The sequence below is a fragment of the Lipotes vexillifer genome, unplaced genomic scaffold (assembly GCF_000442215.2).
Source record: "Lipotes vexillifer unplaced genomic scaffold, Lipotes_vexillifer_v1.1 scaffold515, whole genome shotgun sequence".
Classification (NCBI taxonomy): Eukaryota; Metazoa; Chordata; class Mammalia; order Artiodactyla; family Lipotidae; genus Lipotes; species Lipotes vexillifer.
The window spans coordinates 1,358,140-1,380,367 of NW_006772017.1; the positions used below are offsets into that span (position 1 = coordinate 1,358,140).

The following is a 22,228-nucleotide window of genomic DNA, read 5'->3' on the forward strand; positions in this document are numbered from 1 at the left end:
TAAAATGGAAGAGATGGAAAATACAAAGTATTGGCAAGGATGTGGAACAAGTAGAATTTCTTGTACACTGCAAGTGAGAGAGTAAATTGCTACAACTCCTTTGGAAAACTGCTTGGCAGTATCTACTAAGCTGAATGTAGATATACCCAATGAATAGCAATTCTCCTCCTAGTTATATACCCAGCAAACATGTATACATGAGTTTACCAAAAGGCATGTACTAGAATGTTCACAGTAGAAGTATTCACAGTGGCCCCAAACTATAAACTACACAAATGTTCATTGTTAGGGACTGAATTGTGTTCCCCCAAAATTCATAGGTGAAGCCCCAACCCCCAGTGAGACTGTATTTGGGGATAGGGCCTTTAAGGAGGTAATTAATTAAATGGGGTCATATGGGTGGAACCCTAATCTCATAGGACTGGTGTCCTTATAAGAAGAGGAAGAGACACCAGAGGAAAGACCATGTGAGGACACAGCAATAAGATGGCTACCTGCAAGCCAAGGAGATAAATCTCAAAAGAAATCAAGCCTGCCGACACCTTGATCTTAAGACCTCCAGCCTCCAGAACTGGGATAAAATAAATTTTGGTTGTTTAAGCCACCAGTTTGTGATATTCATTTGTGGCAGCCCTAGCAGACTAATACACTCATGAACAGTAGAATGATAATAGACTGTGGTATTTTCATGCAATAGGATATATTACTACACAGAAACAAAAATAAACAAACTACTTTTACATGCATGGATGAATCTCACCTAATATTGAGTAAACAAAGCCAGACACTTGCTAATAAAGGAAATGAGTTTATATGAAGCAATATGTACCCTAATATCCAATTTGAAAATGATTTAGGACACTCTGTCATTGATTTGATCAATGTCAGTGCAAAATGAAAGGCACTTTCCTATGTCTGGAATATTTGTTAACCAGCAAAGGTCAGGACTATCAGATTCCGTAATTAATACTTCGTGTTTTAAAAACCTTTAAGAAATAATAAAAATAAAAACCTTAAAAATGGTGACTTTCACATATTAAACTTCTGATGTATTTAAATTTTAAAATAATTTTATTTAGCATTTATTTTGTGTTAATGTTTCCTTCTAATGTTTTCTACTATCATAAGTCTTTATCAGCTAGAGATCATTCTAACATGTTACTGAAATACATAATTTTGTCATAGTATATTGACTTATCCTAGTGATAAGCCATGAATTTATTATTATTATGGAGTTTTTTGGACAGAAAACTGCTGAAACTTTTAGTATAATCCTATAATAGAAAAATGATTCACTGTTTATTATTATTATGGGCACATTATTTGAGAACACATAAAGTATTGTGATAAATACAGAATTACTTAGGATTTCAGGAATTTTCCAGATTAATATCTTTTGGGAATTTGGAAACACTTTTTCTGGAATTCCCCGATTTTCCAGCTGTGTGATTACCTGCAACTCTCCTCTGGTTCTTCATGCCATAAGGACTGTAGGTTTTCTGTTGGAATTTTAGTTGCCCTGAGCAGTACTGATTTTATTGTCTTTAGTCTGAAAAAGCTGTAAAAATGAGTAACACTTCTCCCAAGTGTCAGCTTCTTCTAGAATCTGCCTGCTTCTCTTCACTTTCCAGTGCCTTCAGGTTACCTGTTTCTGTACTCTGTGCAGAGTTTACAGCTGCCATCAGCAGGAGAGTCAGCTGGGGCAGAGCTTAGTTTGCCTTTACTAGAAGCATAACTCTTCTCCCTGTTCTGATGGAGCACAATTTCTACTATCTTCTTGAGAAGACTGCATGGGAAATATATTTTTTGAGGGCTCATCTGTCCAAAAATGTCCTTATTTTACTTGATTAATAGTTTGACTGGGCATGGATAGTTTGACAATAATGTTCCCTTCAAAACTTTTAGGCACTATGCCATTATCTTCAAGTTTCCATTATTGCTGTTGCAAAGTTCCATGTGAAAGTTTCTTGATCTTTTGTATTTGACCTGTTTTTCCCTTCTGAAGTTGTTAGGATATTCTTTCTTTATTTCTGGTTTCCTGAAACTTCATAATAATGTGCCTTAGAATGGAGCTTTTCCCCCATTCTTTGTGCTGGGACTCTTTCAATTTAGAAAATCATGTCCTTCAGTTCTAAGAAATTTAATTTTCTTTTTTTCTTTGATAATTCCTCCCCCCTGCCAATAGTCTTTAGAACTCCTCCTGGTTAGATTTTGAACCTTCTAGATTTATCTTCTAATTCTTTTATTTTCTCTTTTATTTTCCATCTTTTTGTCTTTCTGCTCTATTTTCTGAAAGATTACTTCAACCTTTTTCCCTAAATTTTTTAATTAGCAGTCATATTCAGAGTTCTTTCTTATGCCCAAATTGTCCTTTTTGTTTATAGCATTTATGCAGTGTAATATGCTTATATAATAATAGGCATATTAGAGTGTATTTTTCCCCTTTTGGTCTCTGTATTTTTTTCTTTCCTTCCTTCAAGATCCTTTTCTCTACTTCTTTATTGTGATTTTTATCTTTTATCCTAGAGGATTTCCTTAAATGCCTAGAAATATTTGTTGTCCATTCACAAGAACAAAGCACTGAAAAGCCGATTAGAAGTTCTGTGTGCATAGATAGGGTTTTATTGATTGGTGGGCTTCACTAGATAAGGTGGCAGGTCAGGTTTTCCAATGAAGAACCCCCAAATGTCAGTATCTGCAGGTCTTTTTTTTGGCTATTGAGTTTCCTCCAATTTTTCTGTCTGCTTCTTGGGATGGAAGCTTCCTGGACTGGTAGGGTTCTGGATGCTGAAGAGGTAAGGACTGTTGGTTTCACTGTTTACTTTGCAGAATTGTAGTACAGTGTCTCTCACCCTTTCTTGGTGTTAAAAGTGTCCCAGACAGTAAACTTACCAGTTTCAGCTGGAGTGGAGGAATTATAGGAGTCTGGCTGTCCAGGTGAAAGGAGAGAATCTAAGGAACTGCCTTTGTCTTATTTTCAAACAATGCCTGTGTTTCCAGCCTGACCCCTCACCTGCATTTTTGAGTATATCTAGTAGTGCCAAACCTTTGGGGAGTTTGTGGTGAGGACTGGATTGCTTCATCTTGGCTCAGTACCCCACCTCCCACCTTCTGATTTCTCAATCTACTAAGGTCCTGCTCATCCAACTAAGGAAAGCAATGCCAGTCTTTTCTTCTTCCAGGCTTCCCTAATCTTTCCAACTGCTTCTCTAAGAATCACTTTCCCTCATCACTTGTTTTTTGGGAAGGGTAAATCACCCTCTTCTTTCCTAAGGGGAAGGGAGGGAAAAGGTTCTTATCACAAATACTAGACACAAAAGCCAGGGATTCCTGATCCTCTTTCCCCTCCTTAGAAAGACACTGTGGTGTGGGGAATAGGGGGGATTGTGGAGGAGGGTGGCATTTGGAATAGGGCTGGTTCTTCTCATTATTTAGCCATAGGGGCAGGAGTCTGGATCCAGTTATTGGTGGCTTATTGGTGGTTCTCTTTAGAAATGAGTGTACTCAGCACTTCTGTCCATCAACTTTGAGCCTTAATTACAATTCCAGGACAAGAGGGAAACATTACACAATGCAAAAAGTGCATAATGATCCATTGTATGGGTGTATCCAAATGTACTTCAAATTCCCCATTATTGGACATTTAGGTTCTTTTTCACTTTTTCGATGTTAGCAGTGTCACAGTGAACATCCTTGTAGTCGTTAAACATTATTATTTCCATAAGTGAGATTCCTATGGGTGGAATAGCTGGGTGATATGATATGCATGTTTTTAATGCTTTTATTACATACTATCTGGTTACCTTGAACTCTTGTAACCAGTTTTACATTCCTCCCCGTGGTACATAAGAGGGTTCTTTTTCCCCTTACTTATGCTTGCTCCAGCTATTTAATCTTTTTCCTTGTCTCTGCCAGTTTGGATAAAAGTATGGCCTCTCATGATTTTACATTGCATTTTTATCACTAGTAAGAATGAAACACTTTACACATGCTTTTTGCCTACTGATCTGTTTTTTTTAACGCAATTTGCCTGTTCAGGTCCTTTCACAGTTTTTCTATTGGGCTATTCAATTTTTTATATGTTGGTGTTTTTAATATATTGAAAATATTAGTCGTATGCCATAAATGTTGCCACTATGCTTCCCAATTTGATGTGTACATTTTATTTGTAATACTTTCTGTTATACAGAAAATTTAAATTTTTATGTATTCAGATCTTAGATAAAATGACTTAATTCTGAGTTTCAGTTTTCTCTTCAGTAAAAACATGATAATACATACTACATGGTAAGGTGGATATGGTTTAGGTAAATTAACTGCTACATAATAGTTGCTCAACAAATGATAGCTTTTTTTATTCCCTGTGTGACACATTGAAAAAGTTCAGAATCATCCAAATTTTTTACTAGAATTAAAAAACATAGTCAAAGATGTTTAAACCAGATATGAACCTGAATATTAAGTAAAACTCTGTATCTTTTAGGCCAGTATAGACAGGTAACTTTTAATTTCTCTTTTTTGCTAGTCTAATTTTTGTTCTTAAAAAAATTAATGAGCTCTGATTGATGGATCCTCTTAAGTAGGGAAATCTGAAGTCTGAGTGGAGCGTGAGAAGACTAGTGTTTTCTTCTAAGTTATTGTTAAGGGATTATGAATATATTCATTTCTGGTAATGATTTCTTTCATAGCATCATTATTTATTTTATATCAATATAGATACATCTGATAAAACCAAAATAACACACTAGCCCCTCCTGCTTTTAAGACAATATGCAAATAAGGTTTCTGTCCCCCAGCAGGTCAGTAGAGCTTCTTACTCCCTGAGGTCAAGTGCGAGTTGGCTTAGATAGATAACAGTCTGTTCAGTTGCGAGCTACATAAAATGCTTTTATGAATGTTTATTTTTAGGCCACTTTACACCAATAAATTTTTTTATTTTACATGTTGTAACTTCTGAGTAACTTTTCTTAAATTAATTGATTAATTTTAATTTATTTTTGGTTGCATTGGGTCTTGTTGGGTCTTCGTTGCTGCTTGTGGGTTTTCCCTAGTTGTGGTGAGCTGGGGCTACTCTTCTTTGCAGTGTGCAGACTTCTCATTGTGGTGGCTCCTCTTGTTGCGGAGCACAGGCTCTAGGCGTGCAGGCTCAGTAGTTGTGGCTCGCAGGCTCTAGAGCGCAGGCTTAGTAGTTGTGGCACACAGGGTTAGTTGCTCTGCGGCATGTGGGATCTTCCCGGACCAGGGCTCAAACCCGTGTCCCCGGCATTGGAAGGCGGATTCTTAACCACTGCTCCACCAGGGAAGTCCCTGAGTAACTTTTTATGATAATATAATAGAATTCTTATAAGGTACGATTATAATAAACATAATTGTATCATTTCACATATAATTTCACTATAAATGAAATCACATATAGCAATTTCATAGATGTGGCCTAACTAAAGTCTAGTGAGCCATATTTTAATATTATAGTATATTTGAGCACAGAGTAACAAAGAAATCACCACTGAGGAAGTTTATAAGCAATTATTTGCTAACCAAATATGCTTTGAGAAATGTGACTGTCTTCTATTTTAGTTATTTTTCAGAATTCAGTTCTCCCCCTCTATTAGGTAACATGCCTAACCTAAGGACAGGTTAACTTTCTGAAAGCCAGCAGATGTCCTGGGTGGCTGACATTGCTTTCTTCTTTATATATCCCTTAAAAAGTAGCTCCCTTCTCCATCAGTTGTATGTGTGTACATCTCCATTGCAAGGTGGAGATGATTCCAAATGAATTCCTATGAATGATGTTGGCAAAGCCATCTAAACATACATGTGCTTGGTGTGGGCATTGACATTTACATTGGCTTGTATGATTTCTTTGTACCTTTAAAATTGTTTAGTCTCTATAATCACTCTTTCTGTAGTGTAATTTTATTACTTTAATACAGCTCTATTCAAATATCATACAAGCCTTTATATAAGTCAAATAGCATTCCCCTGCAAAGTCAACCATTGCAAATGATATTTTTAAGATCCTTGAGGTGGAGTGGTTATTACTTGAAATGTGACAGTTCCAAACCCTTCATAATGACTGTGTGCTTTTACTGTAGAACATTTGAAGAATTAGGTGCTTATGTGTTAAATGCTTGCCACCTGATAATTATCTCAAGGGAGAAATTATTTTGGTTTAGTTTAAGCTTAATCTAAAGAAAAAATAATTTATCATATTAGTTTTCAATAAGACTTTATTAAGACAGATGTCCAGAATGGAGGTTAATTTCTTCCACTCCTAGATAAGAGTGATTTGTGTGTCAAAATTAAGCATGTTGGCAGGTCATCCTGTATAAGTTTATATATAGAGTTGAAGTAAACTTATATTTTAACTTGAAGTTTTTTTTTTAACAACGTTTATTTCTTCTGTCACTTATTTTTATTTTATTGACTGTTAATTTATCAGTCCTTCTTTAAAAAAAAAAAAAGTGAGAGGGGAAAAAAGCCATAGTACTATCACATTTGTATATGTGGGTTCCCTAAACCATATGGTGATTTCTAATTAGAATACAAAGGATTCTTTGTCGAGACTAACTTCATAGTAGCTGCAGTGGTGGGCATCACAGAAGGAGAGAGTTTTCTTGAGTTTCCGACAAGGACACTTTTGAGAGAAACTGTGTGGTCTATAATCGTCCTTATACTCAAAGTCTGATAAAGTTATTGATGTGCAGATCAAGTTGGTATTTTGAAGCTGGTAATTTAATTCTGCATGTTTGATCCTCTCAGTCAGTGGCTTGGCTTGATTTTTTTTAAAAGGCAGATTCAGTATTTAATTTCACATGTACCCTCACAGTAGAGATTTCAAAGGATACTTTGCTGGATGCTTGACTGCCTTGTCTATTTGCTCTTGTTTTGCATGCAAGAGAGAGCCAGAAGCCTTTCTTCTCATTGTGTACACATAGTATTAATGGATTTACTCTGCCTGTATCGTCTCATTACTGAAAACAGCCAGAAGTACAGAAGTCTTTCAGTGTATGCAAATAAGGCAGAATCATCTACCTGAGAGTTAATATTCTCTGCTTTTAAGTGTATTCTAAATCTGATGTTTGTATTTAGAGCATAACATCCTGTTCTTTTTTTTTATGGGCAAAAAGCTAAGCAGGCTCAGGCAGCTGTTTGATGTTGGCTTCAAGTGTTATTAATTTCATATTCTATTATTCTTTTCACTGTAGCACAAGTGAAGCTGATGTGGAGGCTGTCATGGATAAGTTGTTTGATGAGCTGGCTCAGAAACAAAATGATTGTACGTAAGTTAATTTCTCTTGAAAGAGAATACATTTAGAACACAATGCCCAATCTCCACTGACCAATTAATAAGTTCCATTGCTGTATATGGGTTGATGCCACACTCAAGTGGCAGTCATTGTATCAGCATTTTGTCTAATTTATGTGTTGAATCATGTGCTATTATTCATCAAGCTATGCATTTCCTATCTGTAAGAGATGAATTTTATAGTAATTATCCAGACAAGATTGAGTCTTTGTTCATGTTCCCATAGTAACTAGACCAAGGATTCTAAAAGTGCAAGGCAGAGAGCTGCGGCTGAATAAAGCCTGTGGAACCATTGCCGACTGCACATTTGAAGAGCTATGTGAGAGAGTGAGTATCCAGACATGTTCAGACTCATTGGCCTTTTCACATGTTAAAATACTTCATATTTTCCTCTCTTCCTGTTTCAGATTTTAAAATACAATTCACAGAGTCAGAACTGATTTAAAAGTCTCATTAAGAGAAAAACTCATGTGTATATACCCATGTGCTTTTTATAGATACTGGCACGAAATTTACTCTTAGAAGGGCTTGAAAACAAAATTAGAAACAGAGAGAACTGTCAGCTATTGCTGGAAGCAAAACTAAAATCAGCTTTAGGGATATTTTGTAAAAGTCAAACATAAGAAAATTTTTTTAAAAAATGAGGTGAGGTTAGTACCAGGGGAAAGGAAGATGAAGTAATAATACCATGATCCAAGGAGGTATGACATAAAAGAATTTCCATTCCTTGTTCTTATGGCTCATCTGTTATTGTCATAATATCTGACCTATTTGGGCCAAGGTCAAAGAAAGTGAATTTTTATAACTGTGACATCTATATTATATAACAATATACCCAACAGAGAAAAAATTATGTACATAAATATTCATAAAAATGAGAAAGATGTTGATTACAGATTAATTATAGATATGAATTCTGTCTTTTTTTTTTTTTTTTTTTTTTTTTTTTTGGGGTACGCGGGCCTTTTACTATTGTGGCCTCTCCCGTTGTGGAGCACAGGCTCCAGACGCACAGGCTCCAGACGCACAGGCTCAGCGGCCATGGCTCACAGGCCCACCCGTTCCACGGCATGTGGGATCTTCCGGGACCAGGGCACGAACCCACGTCCCCTGCATTGGCAGGTGGACTCTCAACCACTGCGCCACCAGGGAAGCCCTGAATTCTGTCTTTTAAAAGCTCTGGGAATTCTCAGTACTCAGTGGGTATTCAATTGACTGTAAATCTTGAGAAAAACAAAGCCAGTTACATATATCTTTAAGCATAATACCTCAATTATGTATAAATTATCATTCCAACTAGTCTCTCTGATTTATCTTGAATTTTAGGTAGCTGAAAAAGAATTGTTTTTCAGGGGGAAGAGAAAGTATTTTTTATACCTGCTAGCCATTTTATGACCACTTTTCTTAAAAACTAGTGACTTCATTACTTCTAAATTTGTAATTTTCAAACCAGAGAGAGAATCCAATCTACAAATACTATCACAGAAATAAAGCACTTGAAGACCAATAAGGACTAGGATGAATTAGAATCCTCTGACAAGGTGATAATGTGAGTCTCTGGTTGTAAAGATTATTCTGTGTGATACGGATGCTTCACACTTCTATTGGATCTATCTCATCAAGGTCCTAATAACCTAATATCTTCAGACATAATTTTATTAAGGCTTCCATTTAAGTTTTACTTACTTTGCCACTTGAGAAAAATCTTATATATCTGAGAAGCTTCCCCCACTTCCATAGAAGGGGACCTAGTGAGGAAAGAGGAAGGACAGACCTGTTGTGTCTTGAGGTGATAAGGCAAAGGTGGTCTCTTGGAGCAGCTACTGAGTATTTATCTCTATTTTTTATGTGCTCATTATTTCAGGAGACTTAGTACCAGGAAAAAGCCACTAATCAGAGACCAACATCTTCATAGTCTACTGTATCGGGGTGGTGAGGAAGAAGATTGATTGGGACTTCATCTTGAAAAATTAAGATAATACTTATAAAAATAGATATTTTTATCTTATTTGACAAAAATATGGACTATAATAACAACTAAGAACTAAATTCCTAAAATAAACAGTGAACAAATTACTATTTATTTTTAGCATAACTTTCTTGACAAAATTTTAGGATGATAAACTAGTATATCCTACACTTCATGATTGGTTGTTCAAGTACTTGGAAAATCATGTTTATAAAAACATTTAAGGATATCATTGGTTTTTTCAAAGTCCTGTTTTAATTCATGAATATTTCAGTTACTTTCTTTTAAAGTTTTTTTTTTCTTTTAAAGTTTTTATGTTGTCACTATCCTTGTTGAGTTTTTTCTTCTTCAGTTAGCCAGATCTTCATTTCTCAGTGGCTTTGCATGCATAGGTTTGCTTTATATCCATATTGTAATTGTAGGATGTTTACTACGTCAGACTGGATGACTGACATTAAACATTGATATAATAGGTTGGATTAAGTACTAGTATTAAGCTGTGATGGAAGTTTGAGGAAGGGTTACATTTTAAAAATTGAGGTATAATTGACCTATGACATTATATTAGTTTTAGGTGTACAACATAATGATTCAGTATTTGCATACATTGCAAAATGATCACCACAATAAATCTAGTTAACATCAGTCACCTTATATAATTGCAAAATTTTTTTCTTGTGATGAGAACTTTTAAGATCTATCTTCTAAGCAATTTTCAAATCTGCAATACAATATTATTAATTATAGCTACCATGCTATACATTATACCCCCATGACTTATTTATTTTATAACTAAAAGTTTGTACCTTTTGACCCCTTTCACCCATTTCTCCCAACCCCCAACCCCCACCTCTGGCAACTACCAATCTGCTCTCTGTATGTATGAGCTTGTTTTTTTGTTTTCATTTTTTTAGATTCCACATATAAGTGAGACCATACAGTATTTGTCTTTCTCTCTCTGACTTATTTCATTTAGCATAACGCCTTCAAGGTCCATTCATGTTGTTGCAAGTGGCAAGATTTCTTTTTTTTTTTTTTATGGCTGAATAATATTACAGTATATAGATATACCACACTTGCTTTCATCCATTGATGGATACTTAAGTTGTTTCCATGTCTTGGCTATTGTAAATAATGCTGCAGTGAACATGTGGTGCATGTATCTCTTCAAGTTAGTGTTTTTGTTTTCTTTAGATAAATACTCAGAAGTGGAATTGCTAGATCATATCTATTTTTAATTTTTTGAGGAACCTGCATACTATTCTCCATAGTGTCTGTACCAATTTACATTCCTACCAACAGCGCACAAGGGTTCCCTTTTCTCCACATCCTTACCAACGCTTGTTATTTCTTGTCTTTTTGATAACAGCCATTCTAAATGGTGTGAGGTGATATCTCACTGTGGATTTGGATTGCATTTCCCTGAGGATTAGTGATGTTAAACATCTCTTCATGTATCTGTTGGGCGTCTGTGTTTTCTTTGGAACAATATCTATTCAGATCATCCAACCATTTTAATTTTTAATTAATTAATTTTTGGCTGCATTGGGTCTTCGTTGCTGCACACAGGCTTTCTCTAGTTGCGGCGAGGGGGCTACTCTTCGTTGCAGTGCACGGGCTTCTCGTTGCGGTGGCTTCTCTTTTCTGTGGAGCACGGGCTCTAGGTGTGTGGGCTTCAGTAGTTGTGGCTCACAGGCTCTAGAGCACAGGCTCACTAGTTGTGGCACACGGACTTAGTTGCTCTGCGGCGTGTGGGATCTTCCCGCACCAGGGCTCAAACCCTTGTCCCCTGCATTGGCAGGCGGATTCTTAACCACTGCGCCACCAGGGAAGTCCCATCTGCCCATTTCTAATTGGATTTTTTTTTTTTTTTTTTGCTATTAAGTTGGATGAGTTCTTCATATGTTTTGGATATTAACCCCTTATCAGATATATGATTTGCAGATATTTTCTCCCATTCTGCAGGTTGCCTTTTCATTTTGTTGATGGTTTCTTTTGCTGGGCAGAAGCTTTTTAGTCTGATGTATTCCTGCTTTATTTTTGCTTTTGTTGCTTTTGTTTTTGGTGTCAGATTCAAAGAGTCATCACCAAGGCCTAGGTCAAGGAGCTTACTGCCTGTGTTTTCTTCTAAGAGTTTTATGGTTTCAGGTCTTAAGTTCAATTTTTTAATCCATTTTGAGTTAATTTTTGTGTATGGTGTAAGATAGTGATCGAGTTTCATTCTTTTGCATATGACTGTCCAGTTTTCACACCACCATTTATTGAAAGACTGTCCTTTCCCCATTGTATATTCTTGGCTCCTTTGTCATAAATTAATTGACTATATATATGGATTCATTTCTGGGTTCTCTATTCTGTTGTATTGATCTGTGCATCTGTTTTTATGCCAATACCATGCTGTTTTGGTTACTATAGCTTTCTAATATAGTTTGAAATCAGGGAGCATGATGCTTCCAGGCCTGTTCTTTCTCAGTATTCCTTTGGCTATTCAGGATATTCTGTGATTCCATATAAATTTTAGGATTGTTCTATTTTTGTGAAAAATAACACTGGAATTTTGATAGGGATTGCATTGAATCTATAATTGCTTTGGGTAATATGGACATTTTAACAATATTAATTCTTCTAATCCATGAGCATGGACTATCCTTTCATTTATTTGTACCTTTAATTTCTTTCATTAATCTCTTATAGTTTTCAGTATATAGGTGTTTCACTTCCTTAGTTAAATTTATTCTCAGGCATTTTATTCTTTTTGATGCAGTTGTAAATGGGATTGTTTTCTTAATTTCTCTTTATGATAGTTGGTTGTTAGTGTATAGAAACACAACAAATTTTGTATATGATTTTGTATTCTGTGACTTTACTGAATTCTTTTTATTAGTTCTAATAGTTTTTTTGGTGGAGTCTTTCGGGTATTCTACATATAATATCATGTCATCTGCAAACAGTGACAGTCTTACTTCTTCCCTTCAATTTGGATGCATTTTATTTCTTCTTCTTGCCTAATTGCTCTGGCTAGGGCTTCCAATACTATGTTGAATGAAAGTGCTGAGAGTGGGCATCTTTGTGTTGTTTTTGATCTGAGAGGAAAAGCTTTTAGCTTTTTAACTGTAGAGTCTGATGTTAGCTGTGGGCTTGTTACATATGGCCTTTATTATGTTGAGGTACATTACCTCTGTATCTACTTTGTTTAAAGTTTTTATTATAAATGATGTTGAATTTTGTCAAATGCTTTTTCTGCATCTATTGAGATGATTAAATGATTTTTATCCTTCATTTTGTTAATGTGGTGTGTCAGATTGATTTGCATATGTTGAACCATCCTTGTATCACTGGAATAAATCCCATTTTAATATTGCGTGTGATCCTTTTAATGTATTGTTGAACTTGGTTTGCTAATATTTTGTTGGGGATTTTTGTATCTATGTCCAGCAGGGATATTGGCCTGTAATTTTCTTTTCTTGTGGTATCCTTGCCTGGTTTTGGTATCAGGGTAATGCTGGACTCATAAAATGTATTTGGAAGTGTTACTGCTTCTGTTTTTTAGAAGAGTTTGGGAAGTATTGGTGTTAATTCTTCTTTGAATGTTTGGTAGAATTCACCAGTGAAGCTGTCTGGTCCTGGACTTTTGTTTGTTGGGAGGTTTTTGATTATTTATTCAATTTCACTGCTAAATTTTCTATTTTTTCACAATTCAGTCTTGGTATGTTGTATGCTTCTAGGAATTTATCCATTTCCTCCAGGTTGTCAAATTTGTGGGTATATAATTGTTCATGAGTCTCTTTTTTTAAAATTTAATTTTTAATTGAAATATAGTTAACGATGTTGTGCCAGTCTCTGCTGTACAGCAGAGTGACTCAGTTATGCACATACAGACATTCTTTTTTTTTTAATATTCTTTTCCACTGTGGTTTATCACAGGATATTGAATATAGTTCCCTGTGCTATACAGTAGGACCTTGTTGTTTATCCATCCTATATATAATAGGTTACATCTGCTAGTCCCACACTCCCAGTCCTTCCAGCCCCCACCCCCTCCCCCTTGGCAACCACAAGTCTGTTCTTTATGTCTGTGAGCCTGTTTCTATTTTGTAGATACGTTCATTTGTGCCATATTTTAGATTCCACATATAAGTGATATCATACGGTATTTGTGTTTCTCTTTCTGACTTCACTTAGTATGATAATCTCTAGTTGCATCCATGTTGCTGCAAGTGGCATTATTTCGTTCCTTTTTATGGCTGAGTAATATTCCATTGTATATATGTACCACATCATCTTTATCCATTCATCTGTCGATGGACATTTAGGTTGTTTCTATGTTTTGGCTATTGTGAATAGTGCTACTGTGAACACATAATAGTCTCTTTTATCCTTTGTATATCTGTGGTATCAATTGTAACATCTCCTCTTTAATTTCTGATGTTAGTTATTTGAGTCCTCTCTCTTTTTCTCTTGGTGAATCTAGCTAAAGGTCTGTCAATTTTATGTCTTCAAAGAACTGACTCTTAGTTTTATTGATCTTTTCTATTGTCTTTGTAGTCTCTATTTTATTATTTCCACTCTGATCTTTGTTATTTCTGGAAGGGCTACATTTCTAAGTGGTCAGTTTATTTGTAACTATTTTCTTGTTATGATGACTTTGCATTTCTTTGCAACCTTATAACTATGGCAATTCAGATATAGAACACTTTGCATGAAGAGGACTCTTAAAATCATTGTACTTTCAGATGTAGCCTAAAACTCTTCATTAGTTATAATGATATTATGAGCCAGGCTAAATAGCTGCCACAAACCATTCAGTAAAGAAGAAAGTACATCCAGATGAAGGTAAAGAAGCAGGCATCTAGTGTGTCTGGGACAGTCCCAGCATTGGATTGCCCTTCTAGATTTCTCGGAGGCTCTTGAAGTCTGAGACTCACCCAACCACCCATCCTGACATTACCATGAAAAACACCTTCGGCAAGGAGTGGATGGGTTGATAGCCTATAACCATTATTTTTGAACCATGGCCCTTTCCAAGAAAAAAATAATATATTTATAGACATATATATTAGGTAGAAACTTATCTATTAGTATCTTAATAGGTTGAAGGAGGTTTAAGCTCTAAACGCTTGATGTATGCCATAAGTAAAGCTAAAAACGCCTGGGCTATTACCCTCTTCTCACACCTGTACCCCTACCAGCACCAAGCACAGTTCCTCAGATCTGGAATCCTGCTGGTTAACATCTAATCTTTTGTTATCTATGGGATTCTTATTCTCTGCAAATCAACAATTCAACACTGTCATGCTCAGAGAAGCAGTCTCAATTAGGAGACCCTATAGCACCTGCATAGTAATAATAGCAAATATTACCATGTATCAGGCATTGTTCTAAGTAATTTATATGTATTAATTCATTTTATACTTACAACAGGTAGGTACTATTATTGTCCCCATTTATAGGTGGAGAAATTGAGGCACCAAGATGTTAAGTTACTTTCCCAAGATCACATAGCGAGTAAGTGGCAGAACCAGGACTTGAACTCCTTGGTAGTCTAAGAGTCAGATTCTGTGCTCTTAATCACTACAGTATATCTGAAAATGTTCTGGAAAAGTTCTACATCAAACCTTTAATATAATTCTGGTTCTACCATGAAGTACAATCAGATACTTTGTGAATTCCCACATCTGAGCTAAGCTTTGAGCCCTTTATAAAGCGTGAAGCTGGCTGGGGAACAAGATACCCTCCAGTCTGAGAGACCCGCCTCTCCGCTAGAACCTTAGTGCAGAATTGTCCAACTCATATGCCTCGGCATGCCCACTGGGAACTGGCCCAGCTACTGACCCCTCCATCCTCCTGAAGGCAATATAGGGCCTGTGCCTCCTGGACAGGGACCTCAAGCCTTAGGCAGCCTCATTCCTTTACTCCTTAGTGAAAATATTATCATTTTTTCCTCCTGGCCATGATATTAAAAAGGTTGGGAAGCCCTGCTTTAGAGAACTATGGGAGGGTAAAAGAGAATATGTTTGGGTGGTCTTTGTTCCCTGTCATTACCTCCATATCAGAGGCATGGTAAAGGAAAGTGAGGCAGATTCATTTCTCCAGACATGACATGAGATTTAGGGATTCCTTTCCTTTCCTTGACATAGTTACTTGGCTCAGTCAGAGGGTAATGGAGAAGTCAGAAATGTCATCAGTTAAGTCAGTGGTTTTTGAAGTGTGGTTCTTAGGCATCTAGGGGTCCTGAAACCCTTTCAGAGGTCCTGGAGGTCAAAACTCTGTATAATAGTACTAGGATACTGTTTGCCTTTTCCACTGTGGTGACATTTGCAGTAATGGTGCAAAAGCAATGGTGGATAAAACTGCTGGTGCTTTAGCATGAGTCAAGGCAATGGCACCAAACCATGTTATATTCTTCATTGCCCATGAAGAATACTTACAGTTCCACTTTAAATTGTCCTTGAAGAAGCAGTAATTAAAAATGATTAATATTGTTAAATCTCAACCCTTGAGAACATGTCTTTTTTTTTCTTTTAAAAGAATATTTATTTATTTTTTGGCTGCATTGGGTCTTTGTTGCTGCGCGCGGGCTTTCTCTAGTTGCGGCGAGCGGGGGGCTATGCTTCGTTGTGGTGTGCGGGCTTCTCATTGCAGTGGCATCTCTTGTTGCGGAGCACGGGCTCTAGGCGTGCAGGCTTCAGCAGTTGTGGCTGGCGGGCTCTAGAGTGTAGGCTTAGTAGTTGTGGCACACGGGCTTAGTTGCTCTGCAGCATTTGGGATCTTCCCAGACCAGGGCTCGAACCCTTGTCCCCTGCATTGGCAATCGGATTCTTAATCACTGTGCCACCAGGGAAGCCCTGAGAACATGTCTTTTTTTTTTTTTTTTTTTAGAACATGTCTTTTTAATACTCACTGTCATGAAGGAAGTACACATAAAGCTATTCTGCTATGTACCAAATACAATGGTTGTCTTTAGGAAAAGCACTTGTGCAATTGTTTGAGTTGCTAGCTAAACTAGTCACTTTTTTCTTGGAACACCATTTTCACTTGGAAGAATAAGTGACAGATAGCCTACAGTTATTCAGGTTTGGCAGACATTTTCTTGAAAATGAACAAAGTATCGGTAAAACTGTCACTTTAAGAAAACAACTACAAGTATTTGTTGCCAATGATAAAAATTTGAGCAAACAAGTAAAAAACAGAATTTTGGAAAACTTGTTGCTGCCACCATGAACTTGGCACCTCTTCCCAATTCTTAAGTATTTTTTTCTGATGAGATTGATGGTGATATTAACAAATGCTAAGTTTTGGTATTGTATAATTAAATGTGTCAACATTTAGAAGATATGCATTACTTTTTGAATGAATATTTTCCAATAACCAATGCATACTCTTACAAAATCATGCATGACGAAGGTCTATTTAAAATGCAAGAAAGACTAATGGATTTTAATATAACAATTAAAAAAATACACTAATATTGTTTCAGACTCTACATTGCAACTATTATTTAAAAAATTACTTCTTGTCAAGTTTTTAAAAAATTTTAAATAGACTATATTTTGGAAGTTTTAAGCTTACAGAAAAATTGAGAAGGTAGTCCTGAGAGTTTCCATATACTCCCCAATCCAACTTCCCCTATTATTAACATTGTACATTAGTATGGTGTATTCGTTACAATTAATGAACCAATATTGATATGATTAACTAAAGTCCATATATTATTCACACTTGCTTAGTTTGTACCCAGTATCCTTTTTCTGTTCCAGGATCCCATCCAGGATACCACATTACCTTTAGTTATCTTGCCTCCTTAGATTCCTCTTGGTCTCAGACTTGCCTTGTTTTTGATGACCCTGACAGTTTTGAGGAATACTGATCATTTATTTTGTAGATTGTCCCTCAAATGGGATTTGTCTGATGTTTTTCTCATGATTTGACTGGAATTGTGGGCTTTGGGAGGAAGATCACAGAGGTTAAGTGCTATTTTCATCAGATCATATCAAGGGTACATATTATCAACATGACTTATCACTGTTGATGTTAACCTTGATCACACTTGTCTGAGGTAGTGTTTGTCTCCACTATAAAGTTATTCTTTTCCCCCTCTTTCCATAGTGAGCTCTTTGGAAGGAAGTTCTTGTTGAGTTTTCATGTAGCAGCAAAGAAGAAAATCCACAATTATCTAACAAGGCTGTTAAAATACTTTTCCCTGGGCTTCCCTGGTGGTGCAGTAGTTGAGAGTCTGCCTGCCGATGCAGGGGACATGGGTTCGTGCCCCGGTCCGGGAGGATCCCACATGTCGCAGAGCAGCTGGGCCCGTGGGCCATGGCTGCTGGGCCTGCGCGTCCGGAGCCTGTGCTCCGCAACGGGAGGGGCTGCGGCAGTGAGAGGCCCGTGTACCACAAAAAAAAAAACAAAAAAACTTTTCCCTTTTCCAACTACATATTTGTGTGAGGCTAGATTTTCTTATATGATTCAACCAAAGCAACATATCACAATAGTTTGACTGTAGAAGCAGGTATGAGAATTCTACCATCTTCTATTATGTCAGACATTGAAGAGATTTGCCAAAAGTATAAAACAGTGCTACTCTTCTTACTATTTTCATTTTAGAAATATAATTATTTTCATAAAAATGTTATTTCTGTTAATTTTATGGGTTGAATATAATGGTTTTATCATTGTTTTTTAAATAAATTAACAAATATTTTCTCAGTTTTTATTTCTAATACAAATAACTATTGGGAGATGTAACCCACATAAGCAAAAGCTCATGGGTTCCTCAGTAATTTTTAAGAGTGCTAGGGGGTCCTGAAACCAAAAAGTTTGAGAACTACTTTCTTTAGAGTTAAATTTCTGTGGACCTAAAACGAAAGTACCCTATTCAAAGAAAGCAGGCCAAAACTAAATTCTAAAGGCTTAACGAGTAAACTGACTATACCTAAATTTTTCTTATTGAGAAATGTAATTTTTACACCTGCAGAAAATTGTTTCCTCAACTGATAACTGTGCTCACAAGTAACTGTTTGCAAGAGTAGTTTGTTATTTGTGTCTTAAAAATAATGACAGGTAGCCAGGTGTGTTTGTAAAAAGTCTGAGCAGAAAAATATACCAGTTGATGCATATGCATGGGTGTATACATTGTTCATTATCAACTTTTTGTTCATTAGCTTTCTTCTTTGGTCCTTAGTATTCAAGGAATGGAGATCCATCAGATATGTGTTTTGGCTTTCAACTGTCTATTAGTCTTTATTATATCATATTAGTTTGTATGTTGTTAGACTTATCGAACTGTGTCGAATAGAATCCTTGGGGGAGTTGCTAAAAGATGTTTCCCTTCTCTTTCTCTGTTCTGTCTCTATTTCATTTCATGTATTCCAAATGAAACCACTGATTGGGAACTACTTCTGGTTTGTGTACTTGGTACACTCTCAGTAAATACTAAAGGATGAATAGCTTTTATCTCTACTGTTTGGCCAAGAGTCAAGGCTGATGGTGTTTGGATGCCAATCGTGGTGATTAGCATCAGGGAGTAAGGGCATTAATCACCAGAGCTGAGGCAGCCCAGGAATCTCCTTAGCCCTTTACCCTCCCAGCAGCAAAACCGTTCTGGTAGCATAGCTGATCCGTGTGTGTCCTTTTCCCAAATATTCTGACCTCTGGTAATACCATGTGCAAATAAGGCAGTCCGCTAGCCTGGCTAAAGCATAGGGAACAGGTAGGGCAGAAGTGAGGTAGCAAAGAGCTTAGTAGAGAATGGGTCAGATTCTTGAAGGGTAGAATGTGAATCCAATGTCAAAAATGAGTCCTAAGTCTTTCTGTCCTTTGTCTTTCCCTGTCCTCATTCCTAGTCAGCCCTTAAGCTAAAGAGTCATAGTCTTGGTGTAGAAAGGCACCTTGAAAGCCATCTTATCTAACCATTCAACTAATCCTGAATCCTCCCTACAAACCCATGCTTGCCTTGCTGTGCCAGTTTGAGGGGTACAGTTAAATGTGTCAGAAGGAATATAGGACATATGCAGTAAGATGTCAGATTTCAACATACATCTTGGAGCCAGCTGTTTCATATTGGCCCTCCGAATTATAAAGAAGGTTTTTGGAATAAAACCTCATAATAGACCTATACCATAATTTGATTTAAAAAGTTAAAGTGTATACAAGTAACGTTTTTTGTTTTGTTTTTTTTGTTTTTGTTTTTTTTTGCAGTACGTGGGCCTCTCACTGTTGTGGCCTCTCCCGTTGCGGAGCACAGGCTCTGGACGCGCAGGCTCAGCGGCCATGGCTCACGGGCCCAGCCGCTCCACGGTATGTGGGATCTTCCCGGACCGGGGCACGAACCCGTGTCCCCTGCGTCAGCAGGTGGACTCTCAACCACTGTGCCACGAGGGAAGCCCTATACAAGTAACTTTTAACCTGAATTTGCATAATTATCCTGAAATTCTGTAAATGAAAGAAAAAGAATTCTCTATAAGGTTAGAAGTTAGACTGAAGGATCAGTTTTTACTAATTATTGATGATGATTTGTCTCTTCCAGGGAAATAACTATATATTGGGTTAAAATTGTTATGTTTTTTGTGTTTTATTATTTTAAAGGAAAAAGGACTTTAAGAGAAATGCCCATTAAAAAGGGGCTAGATTAGGACTTCCCTGGTGGCTCAGTGGTTAAGGATCCACCTGCCAATGCAGGGGACACGGGTTCGAGCCCTGGTCTGGGAAGATCCCACATGCCACGGAGCAACTAAGCCCGTGTGCCACAACTACTGAGTCTGTGCTTTAGAACCCGTGAGCCACAACTACTGAACCGGCGTGCTGCAACTACTGAAGCCTGCGTGCCTAGAAGCCTGTACTCTGCAACAAGAGAAGCCACTGCAACGAGAAGCCTGCGCACTGCAACGAAGAGTAGCCCCTGCTCGCTGCAACTAGAGAAAGCCCACGCTCAGCAACAAAGACCCAACGCAACCAATAAGTAAATAAATAAATAAATAAATTTTATATTAAAAAAAAGGGGGGCTAGATTAGAAGTTAGAAAACTGTGGCCACTTAAAATAATTGTGGTCATTTCCATGATAAAAAGGGAGATAAGAAGAATCTGAAGGAATGGAGAAAAACTGGGTGGAGAGAGTGCCTTCCAAGTTTCTTCACATGGGAAGTTTTCTGTTGCGGGACTCATTGTGAGTCTGAGTAGTCTTGCTCAGCTTCTGTTCCCAAACTGGGGTAAGAACAGCTCCTTAGCTGATGCAGTGAATATGGCAACAAAAATTTTAAGCTCTGTAGGCCATGGACTTCTCAGACTCAGCTGCCTGAAGCTTCTCTAAGGGAGAAAATTTGCTTTCATTTTCTTGAATGTATTTATGTTGTGCTGCTAACTGAAACGATTTAAAAATGTATTCGTCATACAGAGTGAAGTAAGTCAGAAAGAGAAAAACAACTATCATGTAATGTTGCTTATATGTGGAATCTAGTAAAATGGTACAGATGAACTTATTTGCAAAGCAGAAATAGAGACACAGAAGCAGAAGGAGAGAACAAACTTATGGATACCAAGGCGGGGAAGGGGGGTGGGTGGGATGAACTGGGAGACTGGGGTTGACATATATACACTACTATGTATAAAACAGATAACTAATGAGAACCTTCGGTATAGCACAGGGAACTCTACTCAATGCTCTGTAGTGACCTAAATGGGAAGGAAATCTAAAAAAGAGGGGATATATGTATACATATAGCTGATTCACTTTGCTGTACAGCAGAAACTAACACAGCATTGTAAAGCAACTATACTCCAATAATTACAAAAAAAAATGTATCCAGTCCCTATAGTGGGGAGAAGTTGCCTCAGAATCCCCAGGGGACCTCAAGGGAAGAGTCAGTGTGCTAAGAACTGTATACCACCAACATGTCCTCTTTCTTAGGAATAAAATTATTTTGAGAATCAGAGCTAGTAGTAGGCACAACTCCTCATATTCCTCTCAAGACCTCTTCTACTCTAGGAAGGCATGACAAACTAATATTTAATATTTGCTTTGGTCTTTGGGAGGAATGTGTCTGTCTGCTCAGACAATGATTAAGAAGTATGAAGTAAAACTTTAAAAATTAAAGTGGTCATTGGACTTACCTGGTGGTGCAGTGGTTAAGAATCCACCTGCCAATGCAAGGGACACAGGTTCGAGCCCTGGTCTGGGAAGATCCCACATGCCGTGGAGCAACTAAGCCCGTGTGCCACAACTACTGAGGCTGCACTCTAGAGCCTGCGAGCCACAACTACTGAGCCCACGTGCCACAACTACTGAAGCCCACGCACATACAGCCCATGCTCTGCAACAAGAGAAGCCACTGCAATGAGAAGATGGTGCACTGCAATGAAGAGTAGCCCCTGCTCGCCACAACTAGAGAAAGACCAAGGGCGGCAACGAAGACCCAACACAGCCAAAAAAAAAAATTAAAGTGGTCATTAACTTTGTAAAATGAGAGTTTTAAAAAAGAATTTGAAGTACGTGATCTCACTTGGCTTTTAATAATACATATATCGGGCTTCCCTGGTGGCACAGTGGTTGAGAGTCCGCCTGCCGATGCAGGGGACACGGGTTCGTGCCCTGGTCCGGGAAGATCCCAGGTGCCGCGGAGCGGCTGGGCCCGTGAGCCATGGCCGCTGAACCTGCGCGTCCGGAGCCTGTGCTCCGCAACGGGAGAGGCCACAACAGTGAGAGGCCCACGTACCACAAAAAAAAACAAAAAAAACAAAAACATATATCACAGCCCTAAATAATTATTGGGAATAGTTCTCTAAACAGAAGACCTATACAATGAGATGATGGGTAAAGGGTTGAGAAAATCTAGGCCAATCAATTAACATGACTATAAAACACTTTAAAAGTACTTGCTTGATTTTTAAAAAAGCTTTAACACTGATGGCTTTTCTTTTTTTTTTTTTTTCTTGCGTTATGCGGGCCTGTCACTGT

The 22,228-nt window shown here is 37.4% G+C and overlaps 1 protein-coding gene across 1 annotated transcript in view; it reads left to right on the top strand.

Moving 5' to 3' along the window:
• The window catches only part of AFG1L (AFG1 like ATPase), a 195,393-nt gene that overhangs the window by 146,778 nt on the left and 26,387 nt on the right, over positions 1-22,228 (top strand). Inside the window, exons 9-10 of the mRNA XM_007447258.1 lie at positions 7,209-7,279; positions 7,536-7,636. Coding sequence (XP_007447320.1) covers positions 7,209-7,279; positions 7,536-7,636 — 172 coding nt within the window. The remainder of the gene's footprint in view (positions 1-7,208; positions 7,280-7,535; positions 7,637-22,228) is intronic.